The sequence below is a fragment of the Penaeus monodon genome, chromosome 23, assembly GCF_015228065.2.
Source record: "Penaeus monodon isolate SGIC_2016 chromosome 23, NSTDA_Pmon_1, whole genome shotgun sequence".
Taxonomy (NCBI): Eukaryota; Metazoa; Arthropoda; class Malacostraca; order Decapoda; family Penaeidae; genus Penaeus; species Penaeus monodon.
The window spans coordinates 15,127,964-15,128,377 of NC_051408.1; the positions used below are offsets into that span (position 1 = coordinate 15,127,964).

General features: G+C 57.5%; 1 protein-coding gene across 1 annotated transcript in view; it reads left to right on the forward strand.

Moving 5' to 3' along the window:
- LOC119588146 overlaps positions 1-414 on the forward strand; it is a 2,155-nt gene that overhangs the window by 611 nt on the left and 1,130 nt on the right. Inside the window, exon 3 of the mRNA XM_037936852.1 lies at positions 7-275. Coding sequence (XP_037792780.1) covers positions 7-275 — 269 coding nt within the window. The remainder of the gene's footprint in view (positions 1-6; positions 276-414) is intronic.

Genomic DNA, 414 nt, shown 5'->3' on the forward strand with positions numbered 1-414 from the left:
CTCGGGACGCTCATGTACCAAGTGGACGAGACTCTGAGGACCTTCGGCTTCGACATCAAGAGCCTCGTCAAGTCCCTCGACCTCCAGACCTTCGGGCTCCTGACGCTCCTCGTGGTCGGGGCGGTGTTCCTCTTCGACTTCCTGAGCTACGGGTACGCCTCCTACACCGGGGACGCCTCCGGGCACACGTCCTACGGCAGGAGCCTGGTCACGACGGCGGCCAAGGTGTGGGACCAGCGCGATCAGCTGGGCCTCAACCCCTACGTTCGCGGCGGGTGAGTCACTGACGGTTTGTTTGAGCTTTGTGAGTGCCCTTTCAGTGTCATGTTGTTATTGTTTACCAGTGGAAGTTAAAGTCAGCTTTGTTGTTGGTTTCCTTGTCATTTGATGGTTATATAATCTTCCACTCCCCCC